At 40.3% G+C, this 14,863-nt stretch overlaps 1 protein-coding gene across 2 annotated transcripts in view; it reads right to left on the bottom strand.

The window, feature by feature from the left end:
• Nucleotides 1-7,013: 7,013 nt before the first annotated feature.
• EPHA4 (EPH receptor A4) overlaps nucleotides 7,014-14,863 on the bottom strand; it is a 154,774-nt gene continuing 146,924 nt past the window's right edge. For both annotated transcript variants that reach the window (XM_058665065.1, XM_004576783.3), the window contains 2 exons: nucleotides 13,803-14,740; nucleotides 7,014-8,230 (listed from right to left, as the gene is read on the bottom strand). In XM_058665065.1, the coding sequence (XP_058521048.1) occupies nucleotides 14,626-14,740 (115 nt within the window). In that variant the 3' untranslated portion in view covers nucleotides 7,014-8,230; nucleotides 13,803-14,625. The remainder of the gene's footprint in view (nucleotides 8,231-13,802; nucleotides 14,741-14,863) is intronic.

Here is a 14,863-nt window from a genome sequence, read left to right on the forward strand (position 1 = left end):
CAAGTTCTCCTTTGTACTTAAGTCATCACTGGCTGCCTCCAAGGTGCACTGGCAGAACACTGAAACAGAAGCAGAGAGGAAACTCAATTCCAGACACTCAAATTTAAGAGTCAGGTATCCCTAGTGGCACTTAACTTGCTATGTCACAGTGCTTGTTCCATTTACCAAATGTTTATTCTCACACAGCACCCTAAATGTCGGACATGATTCCAACTTTCTACATGAAGGAAATGAAACGATTTTCCTCAGTTGAGTCATCTAGCTAAAATTTATTTCCAACACACTGATATAACAGCCAATGATTTTCCTATTATTCCTCAGTACAACCATCCATCTACCTGGATAGATAATATATGATCATGAGGCACATGACGGTGAACATAAATCCAAACATTTAGTGTAAGGGGTGTATTGTCCCTTCCTTTCAGTGCAATTAAAATGAACCCTGAGAATTCATTAACTCATCATTCTTTCAGGTAACTCAGCTAGCAGCAGCTATACAGGTAAACATGGCTTTAGGCATGGGAAATGGATGAGGAAAAGATTCCTGGTGCTGTTGATCCTGGAATCGAATGGAGAAAGCCAACGAGTTATGGACTCAGGGTCCCAAAGGATCAAAGGGCAGTAAACATTCCTGAAGAACTAGCAGGGGGAAGATTTCAAGGTCGGAAAAGTCTTTGTGGTTTTCCAAAAACAGTGACGTTTGTACTCCAAGCATAAGGTTTCTTGATTTGTGTTTCAAATGATGAAAGACCTGTTGTGTAAATGTGATGATGCTGAACTAAAGAGAATCAGCATGGCTATATAGCACAATTTCTGATCCTTCATAGAAATGTCTTTTGTCCATATTGGGGTGGGACACGTACCAGAAGGATTGTTTCCAATATCATAGAAGAGAAATCTCAAGTTTCACTTGGGACCACCTCTGAACCATCACTGGCTCACACTCAATAGGTTAACATTTTAACTAGAGAAGGATTTGTCTCACTCAGATGACAGGAAGAGAAAACATAGGTCCTTCATTTCAATTTGTTGAGTGCTATTGAGAAGAGAACCATAGAAAGAATGTTGGATGAATGCTGAGCAACAGCCCAGTCAGAAGACTAGGGAATGAAAGCTTCCTGTGAGGGTGATGCAGACATATTGAGTATGCAAAACATCAGAGAATTTGTCTATCAATATCAAATGTCAGTCATGATCTTAAAAAATCAAAACCAAAATGATGTTTCTGGCATTATAGAAGCTTGCTATAGGGAAAACGTATTTATTACAGTCGCTTTGGTTTAAAGTTCAGCAATCTTATAAACAGCCAACACCTAGCTTATAAAGAGACAATTTATGAGGATCTTTTCATTCTACAAATGGGAATTTGTTTTGATCCTGCCCATTCCTGGCCATTTTGAAGTGGGTGGGGGGAATGAACTCAATTAAACCTTAGCTGGTCGGTAAATAAGGTGGTGACTCTCCGATGTCTTCACAAGACAAGGCAAAAGCAAAAGCCCCTGGGGCAATTAGTGCCCTGAGAGACTCTAATATTTTAACAACTCTCAGAAATGAATTCTTACCAATTTGAAGAATAATAATTCTATTAATTACAGGGTTCACCTGCCCACACAAAAAAATGTTGCACTGAAGTGTCATTTTGCCTTTTTGTTTTTTCCTTATCAAGTATTTCTTGAACTTCTTTACAACTTTCAGTCCCTCACATTTGCCTCTGGCTGATTTTAAGTTATGCTAATTGGAAGAAGAAAATGCTGGTAATGGAATGAAATGGAATGCCATTTCTTATAGCATCTGGTGCAATCTGAGCCATTTAAAAGTGCATCTTATGGGATAGAGATATGAATAAGCAATGCCAGTCTGATTACAAACAACATGGGTCTCATTAGAATACGTCAATCTGATTGCTAGGTAGTGATACACTACCGATTACTAGGCCATAATTGCCTCTTACATATTATGTGTATAATATATAGTTTCTCTGGGTGTATGTTAAAGCCACTTTCTCTTCTAGCTATCTTTTCTAGCTCTGTACAAAGTAACAACAATGTTCTACTAAGTTGATTTTAACTGGGTCCTTAGGACCTAATTCCATTTTCTTCTAAATATTCATCAAGTTTTCTACATCAGTGCTGTAAATAGAGAATTATGTCCAGGGTGATTGCCAGAAATAAGATATGTCAGGGATCTATTACCCACTCAACTGGGAACGGCCAATGGCTCAAGGCACTTCCTCCAAAGGGAAAGGGTAAAATAACTGAGGCAAAGCCCACAATACAGCAACAGTCTTAACTGGGTTGTTGATTTAAGTGTGTGGTGCATTATTTCATTGTCAAAATCCATTTGGTTCTTCACTGTGAACAGTTCAGACATTGTAGCCCATGTCGTGACTTTGGCACACACTATGCAGTTCATTATTTAAAGCCTCTTGTACAGGCTCAGAAATCAGGGTATTCATACTTTCTAACAACACAGTCCTGCCAATCTTGCTCTGCAACTCATGTTCTGTTTCTGCAACTAAAACTGCAGTCACTAGACCATCTCCATGCAAAATGGCAAGTCTCCATTTAGCTGTAGTTTTGGATAAGTACTTGAAATAAATACTTGGGATCTCGAAATAAAAAGTACAGTTTGGCTGGATTCAGGAGGCCTAAGCTCTTTCTACTAACTCTGGAGCTAAATAGAGGGAGAGATACAGAGGAAGGGAGAGAGAGAGAGAGAGAGAGAGAGAGAGAGAGAGAGAGAGAGAGACTGCTGCAGTACTGCCTGCCATATGAAACTCCAACAAATAAATTTCTACAATATTTCTGAAAACTTTTATTTCAGAGTATATGAAAACAATTTTATTTTTAATATACTTCAAAAATTCTGGAGAAAAAATAACTGGAAACAGTTATTTCTTTACCACAGCACTCATTAGAACTTTTAACAGGGCAATGTACTTGAAGAATATCCTAAAAGAGGGCAACGAAATGCACCACTATTGATCACATTTAGCCAAAGAACCCTTCCTGCCTCCATTTGTGATCTGATGAATAATATGTTTCCACGTCTCAACAACCTAACTTTTTTTCAAGATTTATATTTATTTGAAAAGCAGAGTTATATAAAGAGACATAGAGACAGAGATCTCTCATCTGCTGGTTTACTCCTCATATGGCTGCAATAGCTGGAGCTGAGCCAATTAGAAACCAGGAGACTGGAGCTTTTTCTGTGTTTTCCATGTGGATACAGAAGCCCAGGGATTTGAGCCATCTGCTACTGTATTCCTAGACCATAAGTAAGGAATCAAAACAGCCGGCACTCAAACCAGCACCCATATAGGATGCCAGCACTGCAGGTAGAGGGTTAGTCTCCCCTGTCTGAGCATTATTTACTTACCATAGCCCACTAGCCATGTAGATACTAGTGTTGACAGTTGGTGCTTTCCAGAGAAGGTGTCCACAGATTTGATTACAGTGATTTCTTAGAGAACCCTAAGTGTTTTTGTGAAAACGAACGCACTGTCTCAGAGACCACACACAAGGTGCCTCGCCAGTACACGGCAGGCAAGGTCTACATGAAGTTCTGTCTTTACTTCAGATCATTTTCTTGTGATGAGGGCCAACTTTTGTTTCTATTTGGTTAATAACTACTCTTTTGTCATAGGCCTTCATCAAAGTGAAGAATGTCATGTGAAAACTGCTGTCTGTGGCTTTTATGCTTAGGGCATGAAAGTGATAATTAAAGAAAATCACTACCTCCTCCTCAACTGTACATCAGACGATGGTATCTCAGTGATAATAGATTAGACTCTGCTTTTGGTGAGAAGTAGAACATGGAGATTCATTCTTGCCAAATAGTGTGTTAGATGCACATTATACTGAAGTGATAGTTTGTTCCACTGAAAGTTTACCAAAATAATCAGCAAGACTATAAACCACCCATGAACGGAAGAAGTAAGCAGTGTTTAGGGATAAATGCAATAGCATCTACAGCCTGCCAATGATGATGTGTAGCACTGTCATCAACAGGAACATACTCACCTAACAAATTGTTTAATCAGATAGGACAGAGCAAGCTGGGTTCATCTTTGAGCGTGTTAATGTGTTGTAGGAATTAGGAGCAAACCATTGGAACCTCACTAAAGAAAAATACTTAGAATCCCCGATTCCAACTACTATTCACAGGGTCACTCTGAACTGTTTACCTCATCTCCCTATGCCTCACATGTGAAATGATAGGGGCATCTCTGCCATAGGCTTCTGGGGAATGTAGATAAACAGAACTTCCATTTGGTAGTTAGTACTCAAGCATGCTAACAAGAATGAATGCCCATAGCCTAGTAGCCAGCTCCAACAGGATCAGATGTGTGTGGCTTCCTAAATCCCAGGGCATATTTGGATTTGTGGGAAAAAACATGTTCCATCTATCTTGCCTAGGATGATGGTGGAGTTTGGATTTCCCATGCCCTTCTCTCCTCCAAGCAACTGGAGTGACAAAGGCAACTGAAATCTTGATAAGCATTGTGTGTAAACAGAGGGTTGGGACTAAAGAAAAAGCAGACATCTGAGGTGCAACAAGGAAAACACAATCTTTAAAATAATTGATGGAGCACAAAGCTGCCATTCTGAGCGTTGTCATGTTGCTGGAGGTCTCTTGGAAATGACCTCAGATGTGTGGATGGGAGAGCAAGGCTTTTAGATGCCCTCAACTCCACAGAAGCTTCCCTCAACCTCCTGTAGGTACGATTCCCTAATATAGCTGTGTTAAACACTGGCTAGTCATCCTGCAGTTTCCAATCGTTTCCTATGCACATAAAAAGATATTTCCTAGATCCTAGCACTTAAGGTTTGCATAATTAGGTTCCAGACAGTATGATAAAGAGAACAGGAATAGAATCCCTTTCTGATCCATAGAAGGTTTGACACATCCTTTTCCAAATGTGTGACCTTGGTCAGCATCACAGGCAGGACAGAGCTTGCACCCATTACTCAATGGTGGGAAAAGTTTCCAAGAAGTTCCTCTGGGTCTTAATCAAATAGCACAGGAAAATAATATTTTAAATTATGTTCCTTGCTTTTGCAGCCCTAATACATTTTGAGTTTGATGAAATTTTCTGAAACCTGTCATCAAGATGTATTTACAGTCATGATGGTGTTTGTGCGGTTGGGAAGAGCATCTAGGACCTCTCAGAACTCCGGTGCTCCCTCCAGGCTCCATGGACTTCAGGCTAAAAGGTCCTGATAGGTATGATGGCTTGGATTAGTGCCACAAACCCAAAAGAGAGCATAGAACTGAACATGTGACAGAGGAAGTCCATGCCACCAACACTGCTGCTGATGATAAATACCATTTGCTGAGTTCTGGCTAGATGAAAGACCCTGTGGTAGGTATTTTTGTATGCTTAATATTTATTTTAAAGCGTTGGTATTGTAATTATTATAGTGCATGTACTACATATAAGGGAATAGGCTGAGACAAGTTAAGAGACTTGCCCTAGACTGTATAATTAGTGAGTGGTAGAGCCAGAATTCCAACTGAAGTCCATAGTTTTAGTTGCAATCGGACATAGGCTCTTGTAGGCCAGGTTTCCCAATACATTGTTCTCAAGGGTGATGACCATTTAGAAGTTAAAGCTTTTACTCTCCAAGTCAACCTTCTTAGTTGAATTTAAGATTTCAGTTTTAACCAATATGCAATTAATAATTAAGTCAGAAACACCATAAACAACAAAAAATTATTGAAAACAGCAGGATTCCAGGTTTGTATACGGCAACTACTTTATTATATTCAAATGCAAACTCTGCATTTAGTTTGCTATTTTACAATTTTACAAACTAGGTATAAAAGACCATAAATAAATGACATAAGTTATGTGTACCTAAAGTTCATGAAGGGAAGAAAAATACCTGGACAAATAAAAATAGAAAATCTAGGTCTTAACTCGAGAGATTGCTTGAATTTTTGGAACATGTACGAACAAAATGATGTATTACTAATTTCTTTTTCAGTATGAACTAAATTATAATATGCCTTATACATTCTAATTTTAACCACAGTCCTTGCATATTCCAACATACTTAGAGTGATACAAAAAATAAATGCACTCTTCAATGTGTATTGATGCTTGATGTTGTTTGGAGATTGTTAAATAAGTGAAAATATTGCTTCTAGAATTTTCCTTTATGGGTCAGAATTTAAGCGTCTTCAAATATTGAGGCTATACATGTGTATGGATTAACACACATGTCCTTCACAGATCGAACACGAGGTCTCAGGATGCACACACCAGCAGTATCGTAAGCACAATCTTTCTTTAAAATAACAACTTTTTAAAACACATCAGAAAATTTGATTCTTAGGATTGCCAAAAACAACTTGGGGCCAGTAGATACATGGGGAAACTACTTGATTCGGTGCAGAAGAACGGCTTCAAGCTGCTTAGTACATCTGAACAATACAGAGTAATCGAGCTCACTTGGCCAATGTCAGCTCCTGGGCTAGACACAGACCCTGGAGGCAGAGTCTTAACCTTACCTGTGAGAAAGATGATCTGCTTGGAGATTAAACCTCATTTCTTTATACATTTTTTCAGGCATTAATGCATAGGCACATCCCTTTAAAAATATATTAAGGTCCCCAAAAAGGGGTGAATTAACTTTGTCACTTGGGCATAGTTATGAGAATACAATGCCACACACCCTGTCAGAATGCAATAAATATTTATTGATGATTTTTCTCTACTTACTCAACAATACACACCTCAGAATTGTTTTTTTTTTTCCCCATTTTTTCCCTGATTTGATGTTATAGCTTATATAAATGGCCATAGTTTCTGCAACCACAGCTTGGAATAAGCAAGGCAGCCACTTGGATTATGGAAAATGGCAGTATATTGGCTGGAGTTTGGTATACAGATCATTTCCATACTGAATCTTTACCCTACAGAACTCAGATTCTAGAAGGCTGATGCACTTTTGAGGGTTACGGGAGTTCACTGCATATTAGTTACTGTAGAACTTTCTATGTAACTCGGGGCCCTGAAATTACATGAGGCCATCCCATATCAACTACAAAAACCCTAAAAGTCACTGGCATGTATTTTTCTGTGACATTGGGAGACAAAGTATTAATCCAGGACACATCGTCTCAAAGCTGACACACGTATCTACGTTCATCTTCAAAAGTATATGAGTTGCATATATTTGTTCTCATTCAACAAGTCCATTTATGCAGGAAAACAAAGGCTACTTGTACTTCATATGGGGTTACCAAACACATTTCATCCCCTTCTTCTTCTCCATCAAGAAGCTGACAATTCAGATGAGTTCAATCAGAATTCATGATTTCGATGATGGGTTGCCACCTGGATGGATTTATATTCTAAAATTACTTCCACCATTAAGGTGAAATTGCCTCTGTTCAAAGCTGTGAAATTACTTCTTAAGGTTAGTGTGGCAGCAACAAAAACAGCTATAGATGCAGTATTTAACACTTTCAGGTTGTCTTTCCAAGGGGAAAGGAATGTTCTCCAGGCCCACTTGATCACACGGTTCTTCATCTTGGAACTGGTGGGACACCAGAACTCTCCAGGTGTAGCATTCCACAACACTCACAGGCAGTTCTAAGCATGAGGTTCTAATCGCATACATACGCACACACACACGCACACGCACTCACACCTATGTACACACATCAAAAGAGATAGCTCATATTTAGTCTAGGAAAAAATATATTTATATCACTGCAGTGGCACACCCTGGGTAAAATGTTACTTCAGCAATGCATATCATAGGCAGCTCATGGGAACTGGCTTTGTTTTGTGTGGTGGCACCTGGCTTGGTGTCCATGAAACCTGTAGCCTTTAGTCACTTGCTGCCACACCAATGCAGCAGTGACATACAGGGATGAAATATGGAAATACATATAAATAAAAGCACAAGGAGTTTGGGAACAGGGGCTCTGCAGAGCTGGTGCTGTAAGACAGTACATTCCTCAGTGCAACTGGAGAACAGATGCTGAGCCTTCAACGTTGCTCTGTCTTTCACCGGGAAAACAGATCGGAGAATCCAACGTTTATTCTTCTCAGGTGTGGGTGTTGTCCATCAGTGTCTTTGCCCTGGAACTGACATCATTGAAGCAGATGAAACATGTCCAGAAGGAATCAAGGAGGGTGTGTTCTGTTTTCTTCCATGGGCTTTGCAATCAACACGAAGGGCTGTGAGGTCAAGATAGCAAAATCGACTCCCTGCAGTAAAAAAGAACCAGACGTTAGACAAAACACCGATCAAGTTGGCCAGCCAGCTGTCACCCAATACTGCAAGAAAGAACATGGGCTGCTAGAAGTTGGCATGGCTTAGTAAAAACAGTACAGGAAGGGGATCAAGGATTCTTAGTTTCCTTTGCTGAAAAACAAGAACTACAAACACAAAGACCAGTGTTTATGAACAGCTAAGTTACAACTCTGAGAAGGGAACTATTTTTTGTCCCTATGATAAGGATGAGGAAATTGAAGCACAAAGCTTGAGTAACCTGCCGAATGTCACACACTGAAATAGTCTATCTGGAGTCTTCAATGATGACGCTGAGAAGTCCCTCTTCCAAAGGACAATCATGAACTGATTTTGTGTAACAATCCACCAACGGTCAATAATGCTTGAAAAATAAGCAGACTAAGAGATAAAAAGCACTGGGTGTGATTTCTCTCTCTCTCTCTCAAGATGTATTTTTTTAATTGGAAAGTCAGATTTACAGAGAGACAGAGTAACAGAAATATCTTCCATTTGCTGGTTCACTCCTCAAGCAGCTGCAACTGTCAGAGCCGAGCGATCCAAACACAGAAGCCAGGAGCTTCTTTCGGTCGAACGCGCCTGTGTGCAGGGTCTCAAGGCTTTGGGGCATCCTTTACTGCTTCCCCAGGCCACATGCAGGGAGCTGGAAGAGAAGTGGGCCAGTGGGGAGACGAACCGGCTCCCATGAGGGATCCCGGTGCTTGCCAGGCAACGACTTTAGCCACTAGGGTACTGCTCTGGACCCTTTTTCTAATTTTTTTTAAGACTTATTATTTTTATTGGATGGGCAGATTCTCAAAGAGGAGAGACAGAGAAAAAGATCTCCCACTTGCTATTCACCCATCCATCAATTGGCCGCAATGACCAGAGCTGAGCCCATCTGAAGCTGGAGCCAGGAGCTTCCCCTTTCAGGTATCCTACATGAGTGCAGCGTCTCAATGCTTTCTCAGGCCATAAACAATGAGCTGGATCACCTGGAAGGGATCCTGGAGCTTCCAAGGGAAGGATAAGCTAATCGAGCCATTGTGTCAGGTCCTGGATTTGTGTTTTTTCAAAAGGCAAGTATCCTTTGATAGATAAGAGTCTCTAACTTAGAGAAGGATCTATACAGGGTGCGAGTGAATAGAAAGGTCAGGGGGAACTTAGTGCCCGAGGCAAAGGAGGGATTTGCTGTGTTGGGATGGAGATCACTGCTCCCTTATCTTCACTGCCACAGGAAAAAAGCAGCTGCAAACTAAAAGTCTAGAAATTGGTCTAGAATTCAAGACTGGCATAAAACAATGAAATCACTGTGCCTCCTACTTCTCTTATCTGTCAACTAACCAAATTAAGCTAAAAGAAGATATTTCCCTTCTTTCGTTTGGGACAGACGACTTCCATTATTGCTTCTTGGGTTATACTTCTCTTCACAGGGGCCATGCTTAGCCACTGGTGGCCCCAAGTTCAAGACAAAAGGCATCTATCTTTAGAGATGTTTTCGCTTACTTTATCAAATCAATGACCAGTGTGCGCACATTCATTAAGTGAAGTAGACTAAATTGAAATTTAAATTCATTGAGGTAAATGGCCCCATTTCTACTTCTAGAAAACAATCTATTTGGAAGAGCTAGGAATACAAATCCCCCATAAATTATGTTGATACAATTTTTTTTAACAATTTAAAGTGATATACATGGGTTGTGGATAATTATAACATCTTCAAGAAACTGCCCGTCCGCACTAATGTTTTTCAGTTTGGCCATTAAGGAACGATTAAAGAAACGAGATTCATTTTTCCAACTATTTCCTCTCTGGAATTGAGCATGTCCGTCAAAGATAGTTTTCAAAACCTGAATGTGGGGCCAGCACTGTGGCTCAACAGGCTAATCCTAAAATTTGAGGCGCCAATATCCCCCATGGACACCAGTGCATGTCTCAATTGCTCCACTTCCCATCCAGCTCCTTGTTTATGGCTCCGGAAAGCAGGGGAGGATGGTCTTAGAACTTGGGCCCCTGCCTCCACTTGGGAGATGCAGAAGAAGCTCCTGGCTCCTGGCTTTGGATTGTCACAGCCTTTGGGGAGGGAACCACTGAATGGAAGATCTCCATCTCCTTTTCTTTCTAAATCTGCCTTACAAATCAAAATAAATAAATTAAAGAAAAAAACCTGAATGTGCAGGAATTTCACTAGGCAAACATAAATTCATGTGAAGGATGAGGAAAACATGAGAGTGACCTTAGAAACCCAGAGTATAACCAACACTTGTGGCAGGTCCACTTTTAGACTTTTTTTTTGCTACTGAAAACTTCATAAAAGAGAAAAGTAAGTGGTCTCACAGCATATTTATGCTCCTTCAGTCTGCCAACCCCCCTCTTCATGTAATGCCTGGTTATGTACATACTATATAGACATATGAATAACAATAAGTGGGTCATTTGGTGGACATATGAAAAAGATTGGATGTTTTAAGTCAGAAATATGGTAATGTGAAGATTTTTAATGAAGCTGGGGCCGGAAGACAGGAAAATAAGCTCCTTCATCATGGGAAATTTCTCGAACAGCGACCAGACAAAGCATGTGATATGTGTGGGATTAAAGCAAAATTACTTTTACTAAAGTAACACAGAATTCTTCCTGCAATTATAAAGATATGAACATATCCTCACCATCCAATTCCTTCATTGCTATAATTTTACTTGTGGGTGCCATTGCTTCCCAATTATAACAGTTTCATAAATGCTAACATTCAATGATGCATGTTTATCTTACAGGAATAATTTTTGAGGTCTATCACCTTTGTTTAGCTACCCCCAAACTCTCATAAATCTATTTAATAAGAAGTTTCATCCATGTGGGATATCATCATTAAACTTTATTTCACCCTGACCTGGCAGGTTGCAATGCAACATTTGGGAACACAATTGAAAGGTGAATGAGTAACACTTGGTCAGGCTTGGCAAAAGAGCGCACCTTCTGCGGAGCTCACTGTGTTTTGCGTAAGAACATGTCACATAAATTTAAAGCAACATTCTGTGTTAGCAAAGTCGTTATTTGTAAGGTATCATTATCTCATGAATTTACAAGTGGAGGAACTGAGTTAAATCCAAAAAAAAAAAAAAAAAAGGAGCAAATTTCTCAATGTCAACATTTTAGTTGCTTTTGAATCCGTATTTATCCAGATGCCAGGTCAGGCTCCACGCCCTGGGGAGCAAATGCATCAGTCTGATTGTTCTCACATCTGTCTTACAAAACTTGAGGGAGGTGGTGGGTATCATAAACACTTCTGTTAGTGGGTATTATCTTAGGTACCTGAGAAGTACATTTTTGTCCTTACACTAACCTTCAGTGTAATAACGAATTTAATAGAACTGTTAAGATTTCATACTCTATCATTCTTTTAATTTCCACCTGACTGTATCATTTGTGCAGATACTTGCTGATCTGTAACAAGAGAAATCCAGCATAGCACATAATGTTAGCTTGTAGGCTATTTTAGAATTGACAGCTCTTTCCTTAGAATGCTCTGTTTTGAATATGTTCAATGTTTAGAAAAACACCTGAAATCTTAAGTGGTTGACTTTATAAAGGCAAAAACTTTTAATTATTCAACATGTAAAAGGTAATATTCCATTATAACTTCAAATGCAATGCCATGATGCTTTCCTTTCAGAGAATCAAAACAAAATTTTCCACACTGAGCTGAAGGAATCAGTAGTTTTAATTTTTTTAAATCAAGCAAAACTTGCATTTGTCAACTTGTAATAACTTCCAGACATCAGCAAAAGTGGTGATAAAAGTATAAAACTGTGGCAGTAGTTTTAAAAAGAAATTTTACATGCCTTGTGAGCAGAAAAACCTTTTACAACCAATATTGCAAAAAAGGATTTTTGCTAAACTGTCATGATTTGACAGCATCAAATTTAGCATTCCTTGCTCTGTAAGAAAGAGCTTTCACGATAAAACAAAAGCAGGGGAAAAGGTCACTGAAATCAGTTGAGCTCTTGTTTAAGGTAACGATAAAAATAGAAGAGTTAAAGAAGAAAAACCCTTCAAACTTTCCAAAGTTGGGCCCTTTGCCTCTAGGAAAAAATAAAGCCGTATCATTCAGCTTTTCAGAAAGAAAAATCACAGATCAAATAGAAACACTGGGCTTCCGGACAAAAAGCACATCTTTGAACAGGTCCTAACACCAACTCCAAGGTGAGTTCCAATCCTCCCCATTGACATTTTGTTGGATCCTCCTTTGCCCCACTGGTTTGATACAAGTGTCACCAAAGTAAGACAGAAAGTGAGACCTCCCAGTCAAAGTCTGCAAAGCACAGGCCATGTGACACCCCCCGCCTCCACCTAGTCAGCAGGATTGGACAGGAGGATCTGACATCACGCCATTGCACTCAGAAGGCAGAGTAAGCACGTGGGACACATACGGACTACACCGAGGACAATGCAGCTTCACACTTGACCTTATCTAATCCATGGTTTCCGTTTTCCTGGAAGAGCAGCATGCATCTACATTGGTTTTTTTTTAATTATTATTATTTTTAATTATATTGTTGACAATCTTTACATAGTTAATTACGGTAAAAAGGTTCACGGGCTACAGGGAAGTGGGTAAGACTATTATGTCCATATTGTTTCCTTCTTGTATCTGAGGTAAAGGGGGATATTGAGGGAGAAGCCCCACCCAGTTTCCCACCCTCCCCAAGTCCCGGATGTGGGGCATGCTCTGAGATCCTTGCTCAGGTGGTTTTTCTACATTGTTTTTTAAATCTCCTCTCCCATCATCAGGCAAAGGTTGAAGGGGCTGGCCTCACAGAGGCAAGGTTAAGTCATGGCCTTTAGATGCCAACATCTCATAGGAACAACAGTTTTTGTTCCTGGTACATAACTTGCCATCCAGTTTCTCGCTAATGTGCCCTCGAAATTAGCAGAAGATGGCCCAGGTACTTGAGCCCTTACTATACATGTGGGTGACCTGGGTGGCATTCCAACACTTTTAGCTTGCCACAGTCCCAGCCGTTGTGACCTTTTGGGGAGTGAATCAGCAGATTAAAGATCTCTCTGCCAGGACCAGTGCAATTACCTAGTGGATAAAATCCTCGCCTTGCATGCACCAGGATCACATTGGGGCATCAGTTCATATCCTGGCTGCTTCACTTCCCTTCCAGCCCCCTGCTTGTGGCCTGAGAAAGCAGTAAAGGACAGCCCAAAGCCTTGGGACCCTGCACCCATGTGGGAGACCCGGAAGGAGCTCCTGGCTTCGGATTGGTTCAGCTCCAGCTATTGCCACCACTTGGGTAGTGACCCAGCCAATGGAAGATCTTTCTCTCTGTCTCTTCTTTCTGTAAATCTGCCTTTCGAATAAAAATAAATAAAAGAATCTTAAAAAAAAAACCACTCTGCCTCTCTGTAATTTTGCCTTTCAAATAAGTAAATAAATATTTTAAAACAAAAGAATGTAAAAATAATGCTCTGTTCCAAATGAGACCAAGTCTACAACAAGAGGTCATTCATTAGAGGAAGAATCATTGCTGGTTCTTCGGACTCACCTTGAAAGTGAAGGGTTTCTTCTCCGAAGCAGGGAAGCGTGAGGGTTCCCCATCCAAGATTGTCACAGCCCAGTGTCCACAAGATAGTTACAATCAGTTTGTAGAGCCCCAAAGCAAGATTTTATATGGCACAGCCTCAGGCCCAAAGAAACAAACCTCATTTGTCCAATTAGGAGTTTATGGGGCTTGGTTTTTGTATATATATTTTAAAGATCCATTTCCTTTTCTTTCTAACCCCGCATGTCATAGCAAGCCAGCAGGTGGTCTGAGCACCTCAGTGCTAGCAGGAGGAGCCACACATGCGGTATCCACCCTGGTTTCTTTTCCATGATATAAGCCAAGCCCACAAAGCTACAGCCAAGTCCTTCGGAAATATTGCTGGGCATGGTCTTCACTCCAGTGAAAGAGAGATGACGGCAATCGATGCCACACACAGAATTTACGGTTGTCAATCCAAATGCAGAGAGGATCAAAGGATCTCAAGCAGCTCAGTATCTGGCAGCAAAGACAGCATCAGAAGTGGGAGGCAGTGTTCTATTTATACAGGTACATGTATTTTACAGATTGGTGATGGACAGGAGGACTTCAGAGAAACAAATTTATTCCAGGTCTAACTCCAATGACTGCCTGTCATTTCTGGAAGCCCCACAGTTTCAGCAATCTGTACACCAAGCAATGCTGCAGATTCTTTTTTTTTTTTTTTTTTTTTTTTTGTCTTTAATTTCAGAGGGCGAAGACGAAGTAAAAAAAGTGCAGTTCTTCAATTAAAGTGCATGGATGAGGTAAACTAATTTCAAGAGTTTTGAGTTTGTTCAGCACTGGCTCAGACAGGAACCATTCTGCCATGCATCTGCTGCATTTGGGTTCGCATCGCCTGGACACTGCTCAAGATCTTATTCTGGTGGGTGATAGCTGTGATGCCAATTCTTGCCAGGTCACTGTAGAAAGGGGGAGAAAAAAGGGGCAGAGAAAGTTAAGAGGGCTAAAGATATCTTTTTCCCATATGCATGCAGACACACAAATTGAATCAGCCACAATTAATACAGCACAACAAGGCAGGT

Source organism: Ochotona princeps, chromosome 5 (genome assembly GCF_030435755.1).
Source record: "Ochotona princeps isolate mOchPri1 chromosome 5, mOchPri1.hap1, whole genome shotgun sequence".
NCBI classification, from domain to species: Eukaryota; Metazoa; Chordata; class Mammalia; order Lagomorpha; family Ochotonidae; genus Ochotona; species Ochotona princeps.